Source organism: Molossus molossus, unplaced genomic scaffold, assembly GCF_014108415.1.
Source record: "Molossus molossus isolate mMolMol1 unplaced genomic scaffold, mMolMol1.p scaffold_m16_p_1, whole genome shotgun sequence".
Classification (NCBI taxonomy): Eukaryota; Metazoa; Chordata; class Mammalia; order Chiroptera; family Molossidae; genus Molossus; species Molossus molossus.
This window is the reverse complement of record NW_023425344.1, coordinates 193,266,301-193,293,073: the sequence shown is the minus strand read 5'-3', so window position 1 is coordinate 193,293,073 and position 26,773 is coordinate 193,266,301. Positions and strand designations below refer to the sequence as shown.

The following is a 26,773-nucleotide window of genomic DNA, read 5'->3' as shown; positions in this document are numbered from 1 at the left end:
GGGTCCTGCCCCTCACAGGGAACGTCTGAATCGGTGCAGCCTCCTCGCCGCGTCCGCGCGGGCTCCTCCCTCGTGTCCGTTCCTCGCCGCTCTGTCTTAGGTCGTTTCCCTTGAAGTCGGGGCAGTCCACAAACAGGTGTCCGGACCACGGCCCGGCGTCGGGGAGTGGGGTGTCCGTGCCCGGCGGGAACTCTCCCGCTCCCACTTACAAAGTTTCCTCGAGCCGTACGTTCGTCGTTCAGATTCATGGCTGCGATGCCAAGATGCCTGCGGTGGCCTCCGACGAAGTTCGGAGATGCCAGCGCCTCGCACAGCCGGGGACCGGGGAGCGTCGGCCGCAGAGCCGGCCGTCCTCGGGCCTGGCGGGCGGCGGGGCTGTGCCGGGCGCGGGGCGGGGCGGCCCCTCGGCGCGCGCGGCTCGCCCGGGCTTCGAGGGCCGCGGGGCCGCGAGCCCCGGCGCGGAGCGAGAGGCGCGCGCGGGCCGTGGGGGCTGGGCCGAGGCGGAGCGCGAGGCGGCGGCGGCGGCGGCGGCGGCGGGAGGCGCGGTGGGACCCGGCAGCGGCCCCCGCCCCCCGAAGTCCGTCCCCGCGCGGGGCTGGGGAGCTCAGGGCGGGGAAGCCGCGGGGCCGCGCCACGTCCGTCGCCCGCCCCAGAGCGGGTTTTGCAGTCGGCTCCACGCTGGGGGCTTTTGTGTCTGCGACTCGGGAGCGGCGAGAGCGCAGACCTCCTCCTCAGAGGGCGCTGTGAGTGCGCCGCCAGGGCCCGGCCGCCCGCTCCCGCCTCCCCTGTCAGCGGCTCCTCAGGCGGCGGCCGCGGAGAAGAAGGAGTGGGAGGAGACGGCGGCGCACTCGTCGTCGCACATGCCGGCTCCGGGCGGGGGGCTGCCCCCAGGCCGCGCTCCCCGCCGCCGCCGCTGAGCCCGGCCAGCCCCCGCACGCCGCCCGGCCGCCCCGAGGCCTCGTCCTCCTCCCAAACTTTGCAAAGTCGGCCCGGGTCCCCGCCGCCCTCGGCCGCGCCTCGGCTCGGAGGCTCGCCTCGCAGCCGCAGCGGCCCCGCGAGGAGGAGGAGCCGCCGCCGCCGCATCAAAGAGACCGAATTCCCGCGGCCTGGGGGGGAGTCATGCTTTGCGGTCTGTAATGTCAGCGGAACAGGAGAAGGATCCCATTTCGCTGAAGAGAGTTCGAGGTAACCGAGACGGGCGCCGGATTGAGGGGGTCTGGGGAGCGGGGTGCGCGGGGGCCGCCCGCCCGGCCGCTGGGAGGCCACCGGGCTCTGTCCGGGCCTAACTCCGCGCAGCACGCGTCCCGCCCGCGCCCCGGGGCCGAGGCTGCGGTCGGAGGCGCGCGGCCCCGGCGCCCGCTCGCCCGCTCGCCCCCCGCGCGGAGCCCTCGCCTCCCCGACTTTGTGCTCGGAGGCCGTGGACGCCGCACTCCGCATCCCTTCGCTCCCCGCTCCTCTTCCACCTTATCTCATTTGCAAGACACAGCACAATAGGTACCTCAGAGGGTGGGAAAGAAACACCCCCTGGCCGAGATCACGAACGATGCCCACCCCCCCAAAAAGTAAGTTGGACTGCACAAGAGTTGACGTGCTTGAAGAAGGTGCACCGGCCTTCGAGTCCCTCCCAGCCCCCGCTCCCCACCCCCCAGAAGACAACAAACAGCTTATTTTCCTTAGGCGTAAGAGGAGAAACTATGTAGATTCGAAAGGCGTTTCCTCTGTGGGCTGCTGGATAAGAATCGAGTCACCCCAAACCAGTGTCACACACGATTGCTTGGCTTCCGTGTACACGCTAGGCATTTTCCTGCTGCCTTACTATCTAAGAGAAATCAGAGGGAACGATGTTCCAGACAAAAGATAATGCATGTAAGTTGACTTTCCCCAAGAGCCGTCCGGAAATTTGGGGGCTATCCACCAGCCTTTCTTTCCAGCTCTTAATAAGGTTAAGGATGAAAACCCCCACGTTGATGTAATACCGTTGGTTCGTTAAGCAGATATTTATTGAACATCTACTGTGTGCTAGGCGCTGTTCTTGGCCCTGGGATACAACAGGGAACAAAGCAAAAGACAGTCATCACCCCGCAGGAGTTCACCCTCTTGCGGGGTAAACAACTGATAAATAAAAGGTATAGAATGTCAATGGTAAGTGCTGTGGAGAAAGAAAGAAAAAGAAAGAAAATAAGCAGGGAAAGTGGTTAGGAAATATGTATAGGTGTGGGGAGGTGGCAGTTACATCGAGTATGTGTAAGAGAGCTAACCTGGAACTTGATGTTTGAGCAGAGCCATATGGATACTCTGGGAAGAGCGCTCTGGGCAAAAGGAACAGCAAGTGCAAAGGCCCTAGGAGTGGAGTTTGCCTAGTGAATTCAAGCAACAGCAAAGAAGCCACTGTAGCTGGTGCGGACTGAGTAGTATGAGCTGAGCTTAAGGATAAGGGGATTGTGTACTGGGGGCCTGTGGACCCTTGAAAAAGACTTTGGCTTTCACTCTGACATACTGACTGGACCTTTTGAGCAGAAGCATGATTCATCTGACATAGTAACAGGGTTTCTGTGGCTGCTGTGTGGAGAATAGACTGTAGAGAACAAGAGTGGAAACAGGGAAGCTATTTTGAGGCTATTGGCAATAATCCTTTCATCCAAACAGGATCAAGTGCTTTATAAATCAGTAAGTAGTAAGGTAAATTTCCAAATTGGCTTAAGTGATGTAGAGATCAAGGACCACAGTCATTCATCTATGTTTTGGTTCCATGTGACTAGAGATTAAACATATCGTATTGGCTTTTGACACAGTGACAATGTGGTATCCAAAAAACATCCACTCAAGTATTTAGATAGAGATGGATTTTCTTAGCCATTTAAGCAAACACATAATTTAGAAAAGACTGTTGTGTTTAAAGGCTTAATATCAGCACAATCTTTCATTTGGTGATGGTTTTCTATTTCAATTTTCTTTTCTGTTTGTGGTTGCAAGTTGCCAAAGCCTTTAAGGAATAGACCTTTCTGAGATGCAATTATTCCTCTGATCTGTTTGCCATATTATTGTGTCTATTATTATAAATTACTTTGGAGTTGAAGGAAAATGAAGAGAGCTATCAAGTTTATATCTTTGAACTCAATTATCAGTCTTAATCAAATGTAATTTTAAATAAAATGGATATATATTTTTTTGTGGGTCAAGATCACGATCTATCTTCATTTTGTTCCAACTTATGCTTTTAAATTTGATGCCTTAACTGTTAGGAGTTGATTCAGGTATCCACTCAAGAATATTCTGAAAATTAAATACCAGAATAAAAGAACAAATATGTTTTAAAATAAAAAGTCAACATCAGGAGGGTTTTTTGTAATAAGTCATTTTGTAATAATTAGAACATTAACTTTTAAAAAACATTTTGGATTATTTTATAATCCATAAAAGGTACCAGATTATCTACATGAGCTCTTCTGAAGCACAGTTCTGTTGAACTGCCTTAGAACTTTTTGTTATAATTTGTGTCATCAGAGTGCATGCAGGATGTGGTGTTTACAGAGCATAAACTTCTCAAACTATTTCCCATCCACTGATGTATACAGATAGATTTTTTAATAGTTATGTATTTATTTTATGTGTGTTATAAAAATATAAGTCAACAGACTTCTTGCTTAGGATAAGGCTAAGATATTATAGGTTCAACTCAGATATGGCACAATTATGACATGAATGACTAAGGACTTTATAGTAGTATGGTCTGTAGACCAAACACATCATAATTCTGTGGGATGCTTATTTAAAAAAGCACATTCCTGGCCCTTGCCAGTTTTTCTCAGTGGTTAGAGCATTGGCCCACTGACTGAAGGGTCTCAGGTTCGATTCCTGGTCAAGGGCATGTACCTGGGTTGCAGGTTCTATCCCTGGCCCGTTGGGGCATACAGGAGGCAACCAATTGATGTGGTTCTCTCACATCATTGTTTCTCTACCTCTTCTCCCTCTCCTTCCTTCCCTCCTACCATTCCATTCTCTAAAAATCAATGGAAAAATATCCTTGGGTGAGGATTAAAAAAATAAAATTAAATAAATAAAAATGCACATTCCTGGACCCACAGAATCAGGATTCTTTGCAGATTTTTCTCCATTTTTAGCAAGATTTCCCAAGTGTTCCTTATGCACATTAAAGTTTGAGAACTCCTGCTGGTAGACCTAGATTGCAAAGGTGAGTGGACCAGAGGAAGCTGATTTGTGGTCTTCTAAACTTGTCCTGATATTTTACTACTAGATTCAGAATTGCTCTTTAATGGCAAAGTATCTTACTCCTACTTTCTACCAGGTCTTACCACTCGCAGACCCTCAGCCCTTGATTGTAAGACACATCCATGAGGGTAGGTATGATTTCTTGAGTTTCTTTCTGTTTCTCCCCTAATTGCCTTGTGAATGAATGAGTGAATACATGAAATAGCTCATTCATATCTTTATATTGCTTTCTGATTGTCCACAGCCCCCTCATACTACTGTTACTTTTTTTTCTTTAGAATGTTACCTCTCATTTTTATTTTAATCAACACTCTCATTCTTCAGTGTTCTTAGAACTCTTGGTGTCGATCTGATGACAATATTCATTTGCTTACTCAACAAATATTTATTGAGCACTCATAGTGCCAGACATTAATTAAGAAGACATAATACTGGTATTTAAGACATTTTTAGTCTAGTCCAGGATGCTGACAAATAAGCACACATTTACAAACAGCATGATAAGTGCTATGGTCATCTACAGAAAATAAAGGTACAAATAACCTATCTTTAAGGAAACCATGGAAGACCTCTGGGAGAAGAATTCTAAGAAGCAGTGTGTGGTCAATTGTATAAAACTATGTAGGAGTGCCCTAGCCAGTGTGGCTCAATTGGGTGAGCACCATCCCATGCACCTAAAGGTCACTGGTTTGATTCCCGGTCAGGGTGCATACGGGAGGCGACTAATCAGTGTTTCTCACATTGATGTTTCCCTCTCTCCCTCTCCATCTGCTTTCCTCTAAAAAAAAAAAAAAAAAAAAAAAAAAAAAAAATCAGTGAAGAAACATTTAAAATAAAACTATATAGGAGCAATAAAAAGAGCATGAGGGATGAAAAAATGTCTAGGAAATCAGTGGTGATTTGGGAAGAAAACCACATTTTAAAGTAGTGAGATAAGTGGTATAGATACAACTTAAAAGAAGCTTGGTGGTAGACAGAAAGACATAGCCAATATCTTGGAAAGATAAGAGTCAAGAGAAAGTTTGATGGGTCTCTTATTTATTTTTTCTCCCTTGTAAAAAGGCTTAAATGTATTTGTAGACTTAAGAGAAGAACCTGATGTAGAGGGAGAGGGGAGAAACTAAAAAGGCAACAGAAAGAAAATAATTCCTTTATATAGCATTTAATACACGCTTTTTAATATTTACCATGTGCTAGGCACTCACTGTTCTGGAGGCTGGGGATGAAATAGATAAGGCTCCTAGTCTTATAAATTAGGTCTCTGTAGATGAGGGAAGGGGAATAGCATCAAAAATGCAAATGAAGAGTTAGTTTTGAGGGAAAAAAGAGAATGGAGGAAAAAAGATAGAAATGTAAAGATGAAGAAGGAAGCTGAGACATTTATTTCAGATGAAATGCTTTTAACCAGAGTTAGAAATGACATTGGAAAGATAAGGATGCATTTTAGAATGGGATAATAACACAGAGATGTCATAAAAGTGTTAAAAGTAGACTTTACTAGAAAATACAGGCTCTCTTGATCAGAAAGGTGTATGGAGGATATGGATTAAAATTGGAGAGGGAGCATAATTTATGTAGTCACAGAATCAACAGGATGAGAAGCTGATAGAATGTTTAAAGGAAAGTTTTTGAGTTTTTTGTTGTCTTTTAATTAGTACATGTTAGGAATAGACAGATTATTAGGAAAGGGAGTTTGGTTTTCAACACACTGAATGAATATCCCCCTGGGATGTTACAGGGTACGCAACGGATATAATGGTTTGGAACCAAGGCAGGTGATCAGAGTCAGAAATAGAGATCTGGAAGTTATCAGTAAACAGGTGAATACTAATTAATGCCTTGGGAGTAGATGAGCTCATCCAGAGAGTGAAAAGTGAGAGAGAAGAATTGAGAAAAGCAACTTTGGAAACACAAATATTTAGAAGAGAAAAGAGGACCCTGGGGAGCAGAATGTGATAAAGTAAGTAGCCAGAGAGTTAGAGGAGAAAAACCATAAAAGAGTGGTCTCACAGATACATAAAAGTAGTAGATTTATAAAGGAGAGATTACTGAATTTTGTTTTTAATGTGTTGAATATAAGGTATATATCTGGGAGATGTCAAGTATGCTCTTTCTTCCATAATCCCTATCATGGCGAACATCATTTATCCAGTGATCCAAACCCATCCCCTACTCCCACCCAACAGTGTTCCAAAGTTCTAGACTATCTGCTATCTCTCCCTTAATATCCTCATCTCCTGGACCTTTCCATTGCCACTTTAGTTCAGAATTTGTTTATCTCTTTGATTATCATGATAACCCTCTCACTGGTTTCCTTACCTCCCATTTTGTCCCTGTTAATCCATTTTCCACATTGCTACTGATGGTGATAAATGACTACCATCTACTGAGTACTTACCAGTTTGCTAAGTGGTTAAATGGATCATCTTGTTTTATCCTCTCAATAACCCTATGAGTTAAATGTTATTTTCATTGTAGGTTTACAGTTGAGGCATTAATACTTAGAGAAGTTAAATATGTGGTTAAATAGCATATTCAAGTTTACCCAGCTAGTAAGTGGCAAAGCTAGAACTTAAATTCTAGGGCCCAAAGTCTTAGTCACTATGTTCCATTGCCATAGAGCTCCCCAAACACAATTCAGTCATGTTGATTTTTTTTTTGTAACATTCTTCAGTGGTTCTCCATTGCCTTTAGGATAAAAATACAACCTTTTTATATTGGTCCTTTTTCATTTGGCCCAGGATGCTTAGTCCACCATCCTTCATATTCCATGAAATGTTCTCCCTTGTCTCACGTGTTCCAGTTCTGAATTATTCACATTTCCTCTCAAGATATTGTCATGGTCTCTCTTGCCTATAAATCTTTCTGCTAGGCATGCCCTCTGTTTTCTCCACCTTTGGTAAGGTACTCATCTTCAAAGCATCAACTCAGTTGAAACCTCCTAAGATGTCTTTCCTGACACTCCTCCCTCAGTCAAGATTAGATGGTAGTACTTATGTTCCCTTAACATCTTGTGGTCATCTTTATTGTAGTATTTATCATATTAAATTTAAGACTTAATAAGAAAGAAAAAAATTTCTCTAGATTATGGGGTTTTTATAGGAAGAAATTATTACTTTTATTTCTATATTTACAGAATCTCAACAAATGCTTTTGAGCCCGGCTGGTGTGGCTCAGTGGTTGAGTGTTGATCCATATACCAAGAGGTCACCAGTTTGATTCCTGGTCAGGGCACATGCCCAGGTTGTGGGTCAAATCCCCAGTGGGGGGCATGCAGGAGGCAGCCAATCGATGTATTCTCTCGTTTTCTATATCTCTCTCCCTCGCCCTCTCTCTTTTTCAATAAAGAAAAAAACAATTTTTTTTTTTATCCTCACCGAGGACATTTTCCCAATTTTTGTACAGATAGAGTGGGAGGGAGAGAGAGGAAGAGAGAGAGAGAGAGAAACATCGACATGAAAGGGACACATCGAGTGGTTGCCACCCGCACGACCAACCAGGGCCGGGGACAAACTGCAACCGAAGTATATGCCCTTAGCGGGAACCGAACCTGGGTCTCTCCGGACTGCAGGCCGACGCTCTAACCGCTGAGCCAAACCGACCAGGGCGAAAAAAACAATTTTTTTTTAACAAATGTTTTTGAGATCTTTTTTTTTTTTTTTTATCCTTACCTGAGGACATTTTTGCAGTTATCTTCAGATAGAGCAGGAGGGAAAGACGGAGGGAGAGAGAGAGAAACATCAATGTGAGAGATACACATCGACTGGTTGCCACCCACATGACCCCAACAGGGGCCAGGGACAAACTGCAACCAAGGTATGTGCCCTTAGCGGGAACCGAACCTGGGACACTCTGGTCCGTGGGCCAACACTCTAACTGCTGAGCCAGATTGGCCAGGGCTTGAGATGTAATTTGATGAATGCTAACAAAGAGGTTTCGATAACTTCAGATAGTGTAATATTTCTAGTTTGCTTTCATCAGAGGTTTGGAAGACTAACCTGTCTTCTAACACTCTTATTCCAGGCAGCTTAAGACATCTAGTCATCTTAATATCAAGGTGAGCTGTAAAGTATGGGGAAGAGTAATCTCAGGTCTTCTTTCTTATTTCCAGTCTCTGTAGACATGCTAATAGCAATATTGAGAAACAGTACAGCATTTTGACTCTGGATCCTGACTGCTAGGGTTCTTATCCTAGCTCTGCTGCTTTCTAGCTGTGTGGTCCTCTCAACAAGTTACTTAATCTCTCTGTATATCAATTTCCTCAGCTGCAAAATGAGAATAATACTTATCTCATGGAGTTATTTGAAGGGTTAAATGGGTTAATATGTATATAAAGCACAGACAGCTGTGTCTGGTACATTATAAGTTATCTATACATGTTTGTTTATTTTTTAAAATCCTCACCGAGGACATGCTTAGAGGAATGGAGAGAGAGACATCGATGTGAGAGAGAGAGAGAGAGAGAGAGATCTATGTGAGAGCAAAACATCAATTAGTTACCTTGCATAGACCCCGACTGGGCATTGAACCCTCAACCCAGGCATGTGCCTTGACCAGAAATCAAACTGGCAAACTTTTAGTGCATAGGACGATGCTCAACCAACTGAGCCACTCTAGCTGGGCCATATAAGTGTTTGCTTTTAAAATCAGAAATAGAGCCCTGGCCAGTTTGGCTCAGCGGTTAGAGCATCATCAGTCTGTGGTCCAGAGAGACCCGGGTTCAGTTCCCCCTAAAGGCGCGTGCCTCGGTTGCAGTTTGTCCCCTGCCCTGGTTGGGTCATGTGGGTGGCAGTCACTCGATGTGTCCCTTTCACGTCGATGTTTCTCTCTCTCTTCCTCTCTCTCCCTCCCACTCTATCTGAACAAAAAATGGAAAAATGTCCTCAGGTGAGGATAAAAAAAATTAAAATCAGAAATAGAAAGTCTAAAATATTCATTCTAAAATATAGTAAGTAATGTGATCAACATTCACTTTTAGATATATTGAATCAATTAGTCAATAAGTAAATAACCTATAGCATATGCTTTCTTATTTTGATTGTGAGTGCATATGGGGTGAAAAGCAATGAAGGTTTTCTTCCACTAGGGAGAAAAGAGTGAACAAAAAAGTACTATAAAAGCAGAAACTTCTCAGATTTGACTTTGCTGAGAAAGACAAATACAAGTTGTTGATTACATGATTTTTTGTGAAAGTTTGCAGCTTTGTTCTCTATAATTTCTGAAGTGTTTTGTTTAAAAATTTGTTGTTAATATAATAAATTTATTATTAGAGGTGTTATTGTATAGAGTCAGCTTCACATAGGTACCATCCTCTCACCCCCCTAAGCTTTACCTGTGTAAGCTTAAACATTAAACCTCATGCATGTCAGTAATGCAGAGATCACTAATTTGGGGAGACAGCTGACTCAGAAATCACGTGTATTTGAAACCTTAAATACCTGATGTTGAATGCTTTCTGAATTTAAGATTTATTACATACACAGATTGCTCTAGGTGCTGAATGTTGATAGTGTACACTTTCTTCTGTGCATTCTGAAAGATAATAATGACACTTTCATCAAGCAATGTCAGATGCTTGATAGAATTCATATAATACTTTATTCACATATGAATCCATAATACTTTCATTCCATGGTAAAGACCAGCATTACAGAAGTATGTGTTTCAGGTGAAGACAAAACTATTAGCTAAGATGTTCACATCATAGTAAATGATAGAATAACCTGACATTATATCCTAAACCTCTGTGCTGTTGTGAAAAACTGATATTTGAGTGTTCGTTGAGTGTGTTGACACTGCTGAATATTAGATATTTTGATAGGATGTTAAATACTATAGAAACTGGAGTGAAGTGAGCTAATGGTCTAGTATTGTCTAAAGGAAAGCAAACTGAGAATTAGTATTTGAGTGCCCAGTGTATGCTAGAAAGTGTGTTAGGCACTTAGTTCATTCAGGCTGTTATAACAGAATACCATAGACTGGGTAGCTTATAAACAACAGAAGTTGTATTTATCACAATTCTGGAGTCTAGGGAGTCCAAGATTGATTGCCAGCAGATTTTGTGTCTGGTGAGGACCCACTTCCTGGTTCATAGATGGTGCCTTCTTGCTGTGTCCTAACATGGGCAAGCAATGAGAGAGCTCTCCCAGGTTTGTTTTATAAGGGCACTAAACCCATTTATGAGGGCTCTGCTTTCATGACCCAATCACTTCCAAAAGGACCAACATCTGATTACCGTCACCTTAAGGGTTAGGATGTCAACATAGGAATTGGGGGAGAAGGACACAAATGTAGTTTGTATCATGTGATCAAAATAGGATACATACTTAAACCATACATGTATTAGAATATGTACTTATTTGGAATAATGATGAAGCAAGTTTGCTAAAAGGAAAATATTAATTATAGAATAGTTTAAAATAATACAGTCATGTCCTGGCTGGTGCGGCTCAGTAGTTTGAGTGCACTGAGATGTCGCAGGTTTGATTCCCAGTCAGAGGACATGCCCAGGTTGCAGGCTTGATCCCCATTAGGGGGCATGCCAGTAGATGTTTTTCTCTCATTGATGTTTCTCTCTCTCCTTCTCCCTTCCTGTCTCTCTTTAAAAAAAAAAATCAATAAAAACATTTTTAAAATAAAAATAAAAGTAAAATAATAGTTACAGTACTTATAAGAAGTAGGTGTCACAAACCAAATTATTATTATAAGTAAAGTAAGGTTAAACATGAAAAATTTAAGTATATAGAAGGCACGTAGCTATCTCCTATATAGAAGAATGCCTTCACTCCCTTTTAAGGACTTGGAGGCCAAAATGAATTGAGTCTTTTTCATTCTACCTCCTTTTTAAAAATCTCCACCCAAGGATATGTTTCTTTCTTTTTTTCTTTCTTATTTATTTATTTATTTATTTATTTATTTATTTATTTATTTTTAATCCTCACCCGAGGATATTTTTCTATTTATCTTCAGATAAAGTGGGAAGGAAGGAGAGAGAGAGAGAGACATCAGTTGGTTGCCATGCCCCGACCAGGGACTGAACCCACAACCTTTTGGTGTACCAGGTGATGCTCCAACCAACTGAGCCACATTGGCTTGGGCGGGACTGGGACTTTAAAAGGAGAAATAAAGAGGTTGTAATTAGACCTACGAAAATAATAGAAGGCCTAAACTAAATAATCCACACTTTACAAAAATAAAAAATAATTTTACAATAATTACAAAAGAATTTCATATTTATAAATCTTTAATTTGTGGAATCTTTAGCTGGGAAATAATTACTTCATTTAATAGTGTAGACTCTTCTATAAGACTATGAGGAGAAATACAACTTCAGCTTCCAGCTCTGGGTAAAGGTCAAAGGGTGAAAAGAGAGGTAAGTGTATTATTTTGCTTAATTGAGATTGATTGACATAATGCGGAATGATAATATGTAGACAGATAAAATTCCTTTCTTAAGATGAAAGTGGCTTTTTATTACATTCTGGTGTCATTCTTTCCCACTTTCGTTCCCTTTGTGTATTCAGAGGGCTCTAGGTACAAGTGAGAAGATGAGATGAAGAAATGTAAATATTAACAAATAAAAAGATCAGAGTGGCCAGTGTTACAATAAGCTTTAGCAGTCCCCCTTTTCTTGGTTCTGTGTCCCACAACTCCCTACTTCAGGCTAAATTGTCATTGTTTACCTTGCAAAGTTAGCAGTAGATATATAGAGCAGACAACAAGCTTTGATAGCAAAAGTTAGGGTAACCTAAATACTTAATTCTATAACTACTACTTTCCCTCCCCTGGATTCTGACCTCTCACTTCATTTTTATTTTTTAAATATTATTTTTAACTTTTTTCTTTTTATTTGTTTTTAGACCGGGAGGAAGGGAGAGGGAGAGAGAAACATCGATGAGAGAGAACATCGATCGACTGCCTTCTGCATGCCCCCCATTGGGGATCAGGCCAACAACCTGCCCTGACCAGAATTGAACTGGCGACCTCTGGGTGCATGGGTTGATGCTCAGCCACTGAGCCACACCAGCCAGGCTCTCACTTCATTTTTAAAGAGTGAAAATTATAGCCCAGCTAGTGTGGCTCAGTGGTTGAGCACCAACCCATGCACCAAGAGGTTGCCAGTTTGATTCCCAGTCAGGGCACATGCCCAGGTTGTAGGCCAAATCTCCAGTGGAAAGCGTGCAGGAAGTGGCCAATCGATGTTCTCTCTCATTGATGTTTCTATCTCTCTCCCTCTCCCTTCCTCTCTCTAATATCAATAAAGAAAAAATAATTTTAAAAAAGAGTGAGAATTATAGAAATTCTTGGTAGCTTATGTTCTAATTAACCATTATTACATCATGGAGAGGAACCACCAGTATTGCAGATAGCATCAGGAAGCTTGTAGGTAAGGCCAAGAGTCAGAACCCTTGAAGTGTTAGCCGGATTCCAGCTTAACAGTAGTGTGACTTTCAATTTTTCAACTTTATGATGATATGAAAGTTATACACACTCAACTGAAACCATAATTTTGAATTTTGATCTTTTCCTGGTCTATCGATATGCAGTAAGATACTGTCTCGGGATGCTGGACAGCGGCAGTGAGCCACAGCTCCCAGTCAGCCAGGTGATCGTGAAGGTAAACAACTGATACTGTACAATGTACCATGTTTCCAGTGTGTTTTGGATATTATGTTCTGAGCACATTTAAGGTAGGTTAGGCTAAACTATGATGTTCGGTAGGTTAGGTGTATTAAATGCATTTTGACTTAGGATATTTTCAACTTATAATGGATTATCAGTACATAACCCCACCATAAGTTAAGGAGCATCTGCATAGTTAATTCTTTGTATAAGCAGTTAAATGGGGGAACAGAGACCAGTGGGAATATAAGACTTCTTTTATGGAGGGAAATGTTAGATCCTTAATAAAAAATTAATACTACAGCCCTGGCCAGATTGGCTCAGCGGTTAGAGCATCGGCCTGCAGTCCAGAGAGACCTGGGTTTAGTTCCCGCTAAGGGCACGTACCTCCGTTGCAGTTTGTCCCCGGCCATGGTTGGGTCGTGCGGGTGGCAGCCACTCAATGTGTACCTTTCACATCAATGTTTCTTTCTCTCTCTTCCTCTCTCTCCCTCTCACTCTATCTGAACAAAAAAAATGGAAAAATGTCCTCGAGTGAGGATAAAAAAAAAAAATTAATAACATAAAGCTCAATTTAAAAAAATAATTTCAGGTGGTTTTGTTCACAGATTACTTGAAAATAATGAGTTTATTTAAATGATTTGAAATGTCAGCATTTAGCCTTAGAATAAATACAGCAATTATTATTAAATTTTTTGAAAGTTAACAGAAATTGTAGGTACCAACCAATAAGAATACATTTTGTTGCCCTGGCCGGTTTGGCTCAGCTGTTAGAGTGTTGTCCTGCAGACCGGAGAGTCCCAGGTTCGGTTCCCGCTAAGGGCATGTACCTTGGTTGCAGTTTGTCCCTGGCCCCGATTGGGGTTGTGTGAGTGGCAGCCAATCCATGTGTCTCTCTCACATCGATGTTTCTTTCTCTTTCCTCCTCTTTCCCTCCCGCTCTTTCTGAAGATAAATGCCAAAAATGTCCTCGGGTGAGGATAAAAAAAAAATTTAAAAAGGAATACATTTTATTCATCTTAAATTACATTGCATTTTAATTGTAAAAGTACAGTTATTCAGCAGTGTTAATAATGCTGTATATGGTAATTTATATAGTCTTTTTTAGAGATTAGAGACTAACTTATTAATAATTATTTTTATTTTAAGAATTACCTTTTTATTTATACTTTTGTTAGAATGAAATGCCCATGATAGATGTTAGGAAAGACAGGACTTTGATCTTTGACACTTTTGTTTATTTATATAACCACTTTATCATTTGACCTCTAAGACTATTGCTATTTTTTTTTTCCATATCAGACTCATCAGAATTTCTAGGTATTCAGATTCAAAAACAGCACATTTTTCTGTTCAGGATGTCAGTATATTCTGTTAAGGAAATCTACATACAAATTGTTAACGTGAAATCATCAGTTCATTTTATGTAGGCTACTGAATAGTTTTAACTTGGTAATAGTTTTAGTCATTTTCCAAACCATTTTTTTTTTAAATATATATTTTTTTCTTTATTGATTCTAGAGAAAGAGGAAGGGAGAGGGGGAGAAAGAAAGAAACATCAGTGAGAGAGAACATCAATTGGCCGCATCCTGCATGCTCCCACTGGGGACTGGGCCCACAACTGGACATGTGCCCTGACTGGGAATCGAACCAGTGACCTTCTGGTACATGGGTCGACACTCAACCAGTTAAGCCACACCTGCCAGGCTCCTAAACCATTTTTAAGAAATGACCTTGAGGGGAAAACTGGATCTTACTATTAGTTGTTTACTTAACACCTACATTAATGGGATAAACACGTCAAATTAGAATTAAAAGATACGCATTCCTTTAGTTTGAACCAGAAGTTTTCATTTTTGCCTTTTGTGGGTCGTTGAGGGAGACAGTATATGTATAAGATTTTAGGGAGGCAGACTAGAATCTTAGAAGTCGATGAATCTAGTTTTACTCAAGCAACCAAAGGGAAAATAGATAAATTGGATTTCATCAAAATTAAAAATGTATGTGTATCAAAGGACACTCAAAGTGAAAAGACAGTCCACAGAAAGGAAGAAGATACTTGCAAATCATATTTCTAATAAGAGTGTAATATCCAGAATACATAAAGAATTCTTACAATTTAACAACCAAAAAGACAACCTAAAAAAAAAGACAAACACTCTATCTAAAAGATAGGCAAAGAGCCCTGGCCGGTTTGGCTCAGCGGTTAGAGCATCAGCCTGCGGTCCAGAGAGACCCAGGTTCGGTTCCCGCTAAGGGCGCATACCTCGGTTGCAGTTTGTCCCCGGCCCTGGTTGGTCATGTGGGTGGCAGCCACTCGATGTGTCCTTTTCATGTCGATGTTTCTCTCTCTCTCTCTTCCTCTCTCTCCCTCCCACTCTGTCTGAACAAAAAATAGAAAAAAATGTCCTCGGGTGAGGATAAAAAAAAAAATAGGCAAAGAACTTGAATAGGCATTCCTTCAATGAAGATAGATAGGGTCAATAAGTACATGAAAAGATGCTTAACATCAGTAATTATGGAAATGCAAATTAAAACCACACTGAGATATTAGTCTTCAAAGAGAGAGTAAGTATTGGAAAGGATGTAAAGAAATTGGAACCCTCTTCATGTAGGAACATAAAATGGTGCAGCCACTATGGAAAACTGTTGGGCAATTCCCCAAAAAGTTAAACATAGAGTTACCACATGATGTAGCAATTCCACTCCTAACTATATACCCAAGAGAATTGAAAACATACATTCATACAAAAACTTGTACATAAATGTTAATGGCAACATTATTTATAGTAGCTAAATAGTAGAAACAACCCAAATGTTCACCAATTTACAAATGGATAAAAACATAATGTGGTATGTCCATACAGTGGAATATTATTCAACCATAAAAAGGAATGAAATACTAATGAATATTATTGAAAGAAGTCAAATGCAAAGAGCCACACACTGTATGATTCCACTTATATTAAATGTCCAGAACAGGCAAATTCATATAGACAGAAAGTAGATTAGTGGTTTACCAGGAACAGGGGAATGAGTGCTAATGGGTATGGGGTTTCTTTCCGGGGTGGTGATAATGTTCTGGAATTATATAGTGGTGATAGTTAACACAACCTTGAGAACCTGCTCAAAAATTACTGGGCTGTACACAAAAGCAAAAGCAAACAAAACCTTAGTTTTATATTTCAGCGCTGCTTTTGACTGATGGTATGACCCCTTTACATTCTTTTTTTTTTTTTTTAAATGGTGATGACATATCTACCTCATAGGTTTGTTATGGAGATTGAGTGAAAGATATAGTTAGATATAGAATCATAAGTTAAGATTCTGCTTTGCAGAATATCTTTTATAATTCTAAGCAGAATGAACCAAAATAGTTTTAAAAAACAGCAAAAAGGCCAGGAAGGTGTGGCTCAGTGGATTGAGCGTTGTTCCATGGACTGAGAGGTCCCAGTTCGATTCCCGGTCAGGGTACATGCCCAGGTCGGGGATTCGATCCCCATCAAGAGGCGTGCAGGAGGCAGCTGATCACTTCGATGTTTCAATCTCTCTAAAAAATTAATAGAAACATTAAAATATGTTCTAAAAAAACAGCAAAAATGTTTAGCAACAGCAGCCACCAAGAGAAGTAGCACAGCCTCATACCATAAATCTAGAACAAGGTGAATGCACTGTTTTAGGCTTCTATGAGAACTCCTACCCCTTGGAAGCTGGTGGTGATTTATAGAATTTTGAGAATTCTCACTAATAACCCAAGTCTATAGAGTATCAAATTAAATCAGTATTCTTCTCATTCCTTTAAGAAAAAAAAAAATGAGTGAAATAGAGAAAGTTTAAAAAAAGGGGGGGGGGACTGACTGTCTTTGACAGAAGTCTCCAGGGATACACACTGAATCAGGGATTAGGGGACACAAGGGTCTTCCCCCATGAGAATGGGTTACTGCCCCCCCCCCCCAAGTAGGTAGATATGCATTTAACAAAACCTTAGAATTAAGAGCCTGGATATTCCAAAGAAACACAACAGGTTGATCTTACCAATACAGGCAAGCATTCTAAAGAGACTATTATTGGGGGTGAGGGGAGCAGGATGGAGGGGATCAATGGGTAAAAAAGGGGGACATCTGTAATACTTACAAAACTAAAGATACATTTTAATATATATATGTATATGTATTTATTTATTTTTTATAGAGACAGGAAGGAAGGGAATGATAAAAAAAAAGAAACATCAATATGAGAGAGAAACATCGATTGGCTGCCTCCTGCATGCCCCCTACTGGGAATTGAGCCCCTAGCCTGGGTATGTGCCCTGACCGGGAATCAAACCCAGACCTCTCAGTCCATGGGATGATACTCAGTCTACTGAGCCACACTGGCCAGGCAGTAAAGATAATTTTTTTTTTAATTTTTTTTTTTATCCTCACCCGAGGACATTTTTCCATTTTTTTCTCAGGTAGAGTGGGAGGGAGAGAGAGGAACAGAGAGAGAGAGAGAAACATCGATGTGAAAGGAACACATTGAGTGGCTGCCACCCGCACAACCGACCAGGGCCGGGGACAAACTGCAACCGAGGTACATGCCCTTAGCGGGAACCGAACCGGGTCTCTCAGGACCTTAGGCTGACACTCTAACCGCTGAGCCAAACTGGCCAGGGCATAAAGATAATTTTTTAAAAGGAATTATCATTAGCATATCCAGTCATATAAAAGTGATAACGTTTATATAAAAATGAGTAAATATGGTTTATTTCAGGAATCTCAGGGGCTGTGTGAAACATTAAAATAATTTAAAGGAAAAAATATCATATTATTATCTCAGTAGATGCAGCATACCACCTAAGCCAAGCAAACAATCTTAGATGTGAATTAAAAGGGAGTCAAAAATCACCCATGTTAAATCAGAGCAAACAGAGCAAGATAAAGCATGATAACTATGAAAACTTGCAATGGCAAATGAACAAAACAAAGAAGACATAAAGAAATGGCATGCAGAAGATGAAGAACCCATAGCCTGCAGACAGAAGGAAATATCTCACATGTATTTCCAGTGATAAAACAAGAGTTCAAAGACAAGATATAACACAGCAAAATGAGATGAAAGGTAAATTGGAGACCTGAAGAAACAAATTGAGGACAAAAACAATATATTTTCAGAACAAATAAATTAGAAATAAGGAACAGAATAGAGATAGTTAACAATTAAATTACACAATAGAAAAGCTTCTGATAATCAGAATAAAGGCAGATGAAAAAGACAAAGAGAGTAAAGGCAGAACTAACTAACTAATAAATATGGAGCTAAAAATTTCTCTAGCATAATAATGAATGCCCCTGAAATAGAGCACTCAACAGATAGAGCAGGAAAGTATTCAAAGTTATGATGAAAACTAACTTAACCCAAAATAAAGAATTGACTCCTGCTTGCCCTGGCCAGTCTGGCTCAGCAGTTAGAGTGTCGGCCTGCAGACCTAAGGGTCTTGGGTTCAATTCCCGGTCAAGGGCACATACCTGGGTTGCAGGTTTGATCCCTGACCCCAATGGAGGTCCTGTGGGAGACGACCAATCAGTCTCTCTCTCACATTGATGTCTCTCTCTCTTTCTCTCCCTTTCTCCCTTCTACCCTATCTAAAAAGCAATGAAAATATCATTGGGTAAGGATTAAACAAAAAAAAGAAAAGAAAGTGTCCTGCTAAATGGGGAGGGGGGGCAAGGGGATGGGGAGTATAGAATAATATGGGATTCTATATTATCAAATTTTAAGCAGGAAGTCAATCAATGCTATCTAAATTGAAAAAAGAAAATTTTCTTCTATTTAGTGCTTTTCTTAATGTCTTTTCTTAGCCTTAGGGGGTTCTTTTCCAGAATTTCTCTTTTGGTGAAGCAGTATTTAGCATATTCTTCCGTTCATCTTATTTGTTTTTTATTAAATTTCAATAAAATTATAATTTAATGCTTGTATTTTAAAAATAGTATTCTGTTTTTGTGAAGGTATTGCTTATACTCTCTATAGGCAAAAGGAAAGAAAAGTTGGTAGGTAGGTAGTAGTAAGCTAGGTGACTGGAGTGATGTCAACTTAGTAATGATAGTTTCTGGCTGATGGAAATTGAGATATATATATCAGAGTCTAGTCAGGAGACAGAAATCAGTTGTTTTTAATAGAATATATTTAATATAAACTATTATTAAGAGAAACTAAACAAATGGTGAAATAGGATATGAAAGTTTTCTCAGAGATGTCAACTGGGGGAAGCAGCTAACATTCCTAGGGCTGTGGGACAAAGAAAAGAGGTTGGAATTACTAAAATACATAAACACGCAGGAGGGGTGTTATGGAGCTTTAACTCAGATCTCTGAGAAGGGGGTGCTGCTTGGGCTGGTATTAATGCCTCTGGCATGGAGAATGGTCCTTTGGGTCCGGGACTCAGACACCTGGTGCTGGTGTCTCTGAGGAGGACACAACAAGGCTATTTGGGATAATAAGTGAGATAGAAACAATATTATTTTTGTTCTGGATGGCTAGCCAGAACAGGCAACACCTTTCCAGTTACTAGAATTCTTCCTCTGGGTCTCTCAATAGGGCTTTTAAAAAGTTTTGATTCATACTGCTCTTATGCATTTTTAAAATTTATTGCTAGCTATTTTAGTTTAGTTTTATTCCTGTAAATGAAAACGTTTCTTCTACTTTATCTTTTAACTGGTTGTAGTTTGTATAGAAGAAAGCTCTTGATGTTTAATTATTAATTTAACATCCAGAAACCTTACTAAATTTTGTTATTGACTATCATGGGTTTTCACCTATGCTATTTAAACTGTTCTAGATGGCTCTTACATAAATCTGCTTTGTATTTTGTTATGTGGGAAACTATCTCCAATATACTGATTTCTCTTTATTGACAAGTTCCATTTATTTTCCTGAACTACTATTGTAAAGATAGCATTACTGGTCTCCCTACTTCTACCCATATCTCATCACTATTTTATTCTCAACACAGCTGCAAATGTAATCTTTTTTTTTTTTAATATTTTTTTCTTTATTGATTTTAGAGAGAGGAAGGGAGAGAGAGAGAGATAGAAACATTAATGAGAGAGAGCATCGATTGGCTACCTCCTCCATGCCCCTCACTGGGGATTTGGCCCATAACTTGGGCCTGAACTGGCGACCTCTTGGTGCATGGCTCGATGCTCAACCACTGAGCCACACCAGCTGGGCACAAATGTAATCTTTCTACCAACATAAATCATGTCACTTCCCTGCTCAGAATTTTTTCATGATCATCCATTGTTCTTCAAATACAATTCAGATATCTTACCATAAACTACAAGGTTCTAGGTCTTAGTCTGATTGGGCTGCCATAACAAAATACTATAGACTGGTGGCCTAAACAACAGAAATTTATTGTCTTGCAGTCTGGAAGCTGGGAAGTCTAAGATTAAAGTGACAGCCAGTTCAGTTCCTGGTGAGAGCTCTCTTCTTAGCTTGTAGATGCCCGCCTTCTTACTGTATCCTCACATGGCTTTTTCTTGATGTGTGTACTTGGGGAGAGATTTTGCTTTCTCTTTCTCTTCTAATAAGGCTATCAATCCCTTCATAAGAGCCACACCCTGGTGACATGTAGCCCTAAGTAACTTCCAAAGGTCCCACCTCCAAAAACCACCACATTGGGTTAGTGTTTCAACATATGAATTGGGAGGTAGGGGGGACTCATTCAGTCCATAACAATCTAAAATGATCTGGTCTCACCCAGACAGGTGGCTCAGTGGTTGAGTGTTGACCCATGAACCAAGAGGTCGCCGTTTGACTCCCGGTCAGGGCACATGCCCAGGTTGTGGGCCCAATCTCCAGTGGGGGGCATGCATGAGGTGGAAAATCAGTGTTCTCTCTCATTGATGTTACCATCTCTCTCTCCCTCTCCCTTCTCTCTCTAAAATCAATAAAGAACAATTAAAAAATTTTTTAAATGATCTGGTTTCTGCCTATCTCTTCAAGAGGCACTCTCCATAGTCCCTTAAAGCACTGACTTCTGGCTCAGGCCGATTTGGCTCAGCATTTAGAGCATCAGCCCTTGGACCAGAGAGTCACGGGTTCGAGTCTGGTCAAGGGCATGTACCTCAGTTGCAGTTCAATCCCCAGCCATGGTTGGGGTCGTGTGGGAGGCAACTAGTCAATGTGTCTCTCTCACATCGATGTTTCTCTCCCTCCCTCACAATCTATCTGAAAATCAATGGAAAAATATCCTCGGGTGAGGATTAAAAACAAAAAAACACTGACCTCTGGTAAGTTTCTCAAACATATCAAGCTCCTTTCTACTTAAGAATTGTTACACATGCTGTTCTGTGTGCCTAGAGACTCTTCCTTCTGCTCTTCACATGAAAAATTTGTTATCCTTTAGGTCTCAGTTTCGATAGCCCTTTCCCAGAATCCATATATATGAGCAGGTCTTCTCTATTCTCTGTCAATTCATTGGATTACATATTTATTAATGTTATAAATGTATACTTGTGTGTATCTGGATGTGTGTATACATAATTTTATTCTTCTATCTACTTTTGTATGTGCTCAGAATTCTCCATAATACATTTTTTAATGGAAAAAAATTCGATTGGTACATTTTTTTAAATCTCTTAAATTTATAGTCAAGGTTTTGTCTTTGTTTGATCATATACTGTTGAGAAAATAATACTCTTAAGAATTAAAAGGCACATATCTTATACCATAATTACAGTTTTAGAAATGATTTGTATTTAAAGACATACATGGATTTTCATTCCAGAACAGCAAAGATTTGATAACAACCTAGATATCAATGGGGGAGGGACTAGTTTAATGAATTATGGTGTAACTGTACTATTAAATACTACTCAGGTATTAGAGAATGAAGGAATTCTATATGTAATGACATGGAGTGATTTCCAAGTAAGAAAGCAAGGTACAGACCAATCATTGTGTATATTATGTATACCATCATGTGTGTCCATATGTAACCAAAAAGCTAACAGGAGTGGGCAAAAGTAGGTTTACAATTTATATGGAAAAAGACCTTCAAGTTATAATTATTACAGTAGATTTAGTAACTCAAAAGAATGTCACAGTGGCACAGTAAACTGACTTTTGCTTACCCCTGTATTACATTGGAATTTATCAAGATTATCTTTGGAAAGATAGACTAGAATCTAGTAACAGTGGTTGCCTCAGGGACAGGAAACCAAATGACTGAAGGTTTAAAGGCAGGATGGAGACTTTCTTTTTCACTGAAAGAATAATAGGCTGGAATTATGGGGAAGACATTTTGAAGAACAAAGATAATAAAAATTTAGTATTGCTTTTATCTAACAAAAAAAGAAACTATATAAATAGGTAATTATCATAGATATTACTATGAGATATATAAAATGATTTCACTTACAAGTGAAAATATTATCTGGATTTTATGTGTTTTTAGGTGGTGATAGTGGACTGGATGGGTTAGGAGGACCAGGTGTACAACTTGGAAGCCCAGATAAGAAAAAAAGGAAGACAAATACACAGGTAAATTGACATTTTCTTATAATAGTCGTTTTTCTTCACTGATATGATCAGGCTGTTGAGGTAAATTTAAATTTGGTCATGGGGCCCTGGCTGGGTGGCTCAGTTGGTTAGAGCATTGTCCCAATATGCCAAGGTTGTGGGTTTGATCCATGGTCAGGGTACATACGTAAAGCAACCATGAATGGGTGGAATAGCAAATCAGTGTTTCTCTCTCTGTCCTTCTCAAATTTTTTTTTAAAGTTTAAAAAAGAACTAAATAAATTTGGTCATGAGTTTTGTTTCCTGTCCTCATTCCAAACCTAATAGTGAATTCTGTAATGATTGTATTTTTTCACTCTGCCACTAGTGGCCATTGCTGGACTGTAGGCCTAGAGGGATATTGCAAGAGGAAGCTGTAGGCAGACAAACTAAAATGTTTATTCTTAAATCTAATGTAAAAGATACAGATGCCTGTAGTTCTATTAAAAGACTTAAAATATATATGGACACAAGTTTAACTTGAAGTAATAATGTTCAACTATTATAATAATTCAGTAGCATGTGTGTACTATGAAGCAGTTGTGGTGGAGGGTATCTTTTGTGTATAACCTGTGGTTGTAACAAGCAGTTATAAATACAGGCTTTCATGGTTTTATTCTCTATAAATTTGAAGCACTCTTGCCCTGGCCGGTTTGGCTCAGCGGTTAGAGCTTCGGCCTGCGGTCCGGAGAGACCCGGGTTCGGTTCCCGCTAAGGGCACGTACTTCGGTTGCAGTTTGTCCCCGGCCCTGGTTGGTCGTGCGGGTGGCAGCCACTCGATGTGTCCCTTCACATCGATGTTTCTCTCTCTCTCTCTCTCCCTTCCTCTCTCTCCCTCCCACTCTATCTGTACAAAAAATGGAAAGATATCCTCGGGTGAGGATAAAAAAAAATAAATAAATAAAAATAAATAAATAAAATAAATTTGAAGCACTCTTTTTATGATAAAGACTGCGAATAAGTATGATGTGTGTACAGATGATCTCTTTTCTATTTTGGCCACCATCTGTTAACCTTGCAGTGTGACTGAAACTGGCATTTATTTTTCCATTCTAAGGCCTAGAGCTTAGCACTTTGGGAATAAGTTAATAACTATTCCCTGAAGTTAAGCTAGAAAAATATTTAGATCCTGTTTACGATTTGATTTTATGGTTTTTTAGGGGTATAAAAGGTATTTTTCGTTGAATTTTAAGTGAAAGATTCTAGAGTTATAGGCAAGCATGTTAAATGAAAATTATGGTAATGAATCTTCTTTTGAAGGTTAAATACTTTTGGAGTTTGAAGGAACAATGGATTTGTGCTCAGAAAAGCTTAACTTACTTCCTTTTCTAAATGAAAGAACCCTACACATTTTATCATTAAATATAATTATAAATAAATATTATTTGGAATTGAAAGGTCAAGTGAAGAATTAAATTTTTATAATACTGTTAGAGAAACTTGACTAAAACTAAGTTCATAAGTGTCAAGATTTTATAACAGGACAATTTTAATGACTTCTTTGATCAAAAACATGTATTTTACTTTACATTCTCATTTCAGGGGCCTTCTTTTCCTCCATTGTCTGAGTATGCTCCACCACCGAATCCAAACTCTGACCATCTAGTGGCTGCTAATCCATTTGATGACAACTATAATACTATTTCCTATAAACCACTACCTTCCTCAAATCCGTATCTTGGCCCTGGTTATCCTGGTTTTGGAGGCTATAGCACATTCAGAATGCCACCTCACGTTCCTCCAAGAATGTCTTCCCCATACTGTGCTCCTTACTCACTCAGGAATCAACCACACCCATTTCCACAGAATCCTCTGGGCATGGGTTTTAATCGACCTCATGCTTTTAACTTTGGGCCACATGATAATTCAAGTTTTGGAAATCCATCTTATAATAATGCACTAAGTCAGAATGTTAATATGTCTAATCAACATTTTAGACAAAATCCTGCTGAAAACTTCAGTCAGATTCCTCCACAGAATGCTGGCCAGGTATCTAATCCTGACTTGGCATCTAACTTTGTCCCTGGAAATAATTCAAATTTTACTTCTCCGTTAGAATCTAATCATTCTTTTGTTCCTCCCCCAAACACTTTTGGTCAAGCAAAAGCACCACCCCCAAAACAAGACTTTAATCAAGGAGCAACCAAAAACACTAATCAAAATTCCTCTGCTCATCCACCTCACTTAAATATGGATGACACAGTGAATCAGAGTAATATTGAATTAAAAAATGTTAATCGAAACAATGCAGTAAATCAAGAGAATAGCCGTTCGAGTAGCACTGAAGCTACAAACAACAGTCATGCTAATGGGACACAGAATAAGCCACGACAACCTAGAGGTGCAGCAGACACATGCACCACTGAAAAAAGCAATAAATCTTCTCTCCACCCAAGCCGTCATGGCCATTCTTCTTCCGACCCAGTGTATCCTTGTGGAATTTGTACAAATGAAGTGAATGATGATCAGGATGCCATCTTATGTGAAGCTTCTTGTCAGAAATGGTTTCATCGGATCTGCACTGGAATGACTGAAACAGCTTATGGCCTGCTAACTGCAGAAGCATCAGCAGTATGGGGCTGTGATACCTGTATGGCTGACAAAGATGTCCAGTTAATGCGCACTAGAGAAACTTTTGGTCCACCTGCAGTGGGCAGTGATGCTTAATCACAGGCATTAACTAAAGTGTTTTTGTTTTTTTTCCTGTGTATTACAGAGGTTCAGTGACACAGGATTTTAATGTTTTACAATATTTTTATTAATGCACACATGAAAGAGATTATTTACCTTTTAGTTTTTATTACTATTCCATTTTATTACTAGTGCAAATTTTGTCTTAGTTTGCTACCTGGAATAATGTATATGAGGGTGCTTTAGAAAGTACTTTACAAATAAATGTTAGTTATTGTTAATCATAAACATAAAAGCCTCTTAAAGCTTCAAAATAATATATAGCATATGTAGAAAAGTTTGACTTTTAAAAATTAGAACCATTGAAAAGTATATATTTCAGTGCTGAACTTTGGTGATATCACATTAAACATTTAGTTCAAAATTTTTTTCAAAGATCCATTTAACGTGTTTTCAGAAAAAAAAAATGTGTAGCTATAACATGGAAGAAAGCATACATTTTAATTGATGTTTTTAAAAATAATAGTGTATGACATCAGATTCCTCCCTAACTAGGGTCCTTGAAATTAGTGACTTTCATATTTCAAGTCAATCTCTTCAAGATATCTGTTTGTACAGATATGAGACAGATGTTATCGTATAGTAGATGCTCAGTAAGTATTTGTTGATTAACTTGTGGATTGTACCACATGAAATTGCTAATATTAGATTAGTTGAAATTTGACTTCAGTTACTAGAGTTGATATAAAGTATGTTTCTAGTTGTGCTACTTAGAATTGTAATAGTATAATGCTTTTTCTCTCTTCTGTTTTCTCTGATTATTGGGTTGTTTTGTTATTTTTTTTCCAGAGAAATAATAATATAGTACCCTCAGAAGAACTGAATATTTTTTAAAACATGATTTCAAACTGGGACATATTGCAAATGGGATAGGTAGAAACATGAATTTGGCTTTAGAGCACTCTGCTGGTGAAAGAACTACACATTGGTAGTTTGAAAAATCTTGATCTATGGATCTGAATTCAAAAATGAGCCTCAAGGGAGATCAGAATCCATTTTAAGCAAAGATCAATTAAGAGCCAAGGTGAAAGCTAATTTATAAACAACAATTCAAGGCTTGCAGCAGACAATTTTTGCTATAACTGGGGAAAGTGTAAAAATGGACCTGAGAGTATTCTCCTGGAAGATGGTAAAGAATGGAGGCAGTTGGAGGTGTACTCATTAAGATTCAAAACAGCAGAAACCCAGTTAGGGAGTGGATCATAACCTGTGGCCACACACACACACACACACACACTGTATGGCAGTTGATAGCAGTTTAAACAATGGTTGGATGTTGGTGAAGGTTCCAAACTTGCACCATCATCATTGCAACCAAAAAAATTCGGAAGCCCATATGGTGATCTGTGAAAGGGATAATTAATTACTAGTCTTTAAACCCTGGTGAAACAACAGCAGCAGCATATTGCCAAGAGATTAAAATGAGACCTGAAAAATCTGATTTAAAAAACATCCTGTGGTTAATAAACACGAACCCACACTTTTACATGACAGCACTTGACCTCCCATGTCACAAGCTGCTAAAGCAAAGTTAATTGAATTGGGCTATTTTGTCATGTCCATCTTTGTCACCAGGCCTTTATTCAATGAACTACAATCTTTTTCTAAGACATAACATATTCTCCAGTTGAGAAGGAGTAATTGGAGAATTTGAACAATTTAAACAGCCTAACAAATGGTGAATTTT

At 39.7% G+C, this 26,773-nt stretch overlaps 1 protein-coding gene across 1 annotated transcript; it reads left to right on the top strand.

Annotated features, from left to right (window-relative positions):
• The first annotated feature begins 1,136 nt into the window (after nt 1–1,136).
• Nucleotides 1,137–25,156, top strand: PYGO1 (pygopus family PHD finger 1). Its single transcript, XM_036279231.1, has 3 exons — nt 1,137–1,185; nt 22,292–22,377; nt 23,938–25,156. The coding sequence occupies exons 1-3, from the start codon at nt 1,137–1,139 to the stop codon at nt 25,060–25,062; spliced, it is 1,260 nt and encodes a 419-aa protein (XP_036135124.1). The 3' UTR covers nt 25,063–25,156.
• The last annotated feature ends 1,617 nt before the right edge of the window (nt 25,157–26,773 follow it).